At 78.4% G+C, this 227-nt stretch overlaps 1 protein-coding gene across 1 annotated transcript in view; it reads left to right on the plus strand.

The window, feature by feature from the left end:
- Window positions 1–227, plus strand: part of SPEG (SPEG complex locus) — a 48,103-nt gene that overhangs the window by 2,428 nt on the left and 45,448 nt on the right. The window contains exon 3 of the mRNA XM_019522832.1: window positions 70–201. Within this exon, the coding sequence (XP_019378377.1) occupies window positions 70–201 (132 nt within the window). The remainder of the gene's footprint in view (window positions 1–69; window positions 202–227) is intronic.

A 227-nucleotide genomic window follows, 5' to 3' on the forward strand; every position in this document is an offset into this window, starting at 1 on the left:
GCTGGGCTGGCGGGAGCCGCCGGCGCCCTCCCGGCCCGGTGCTGCTACAGCGTCTCCGTCCCGGTGCAGGGGAGTCGGACACGCTGGTGGACGCCTCGGTGAGCTCGACGCCCACGTCCGCCCCGGGGCCGTCGCCGGCGGACGAGCGCTCCAGCGGCTCGGGCAGCCAGCAGACGGTGGTGGAGAGGGAGACGGACGCCGGCCCCCCGGCCCGAGGGCCCTACCTG

Source organism: Gavialis gangeticus, unplaced genomic scaffold (genome assembly GCF_001723915.1).
Source record: "Gavialis gangeticus isolate Ggan-Ray unplaced genomic scaffold, GavGan_comp1, whole genome shotgun sequence".
Classification (NCBI taxonomy): Eukaryota; Metazoa; Chordata; order Crocodylia; family Gavialidae; genus Gavialis; species Gavialis gangeticus.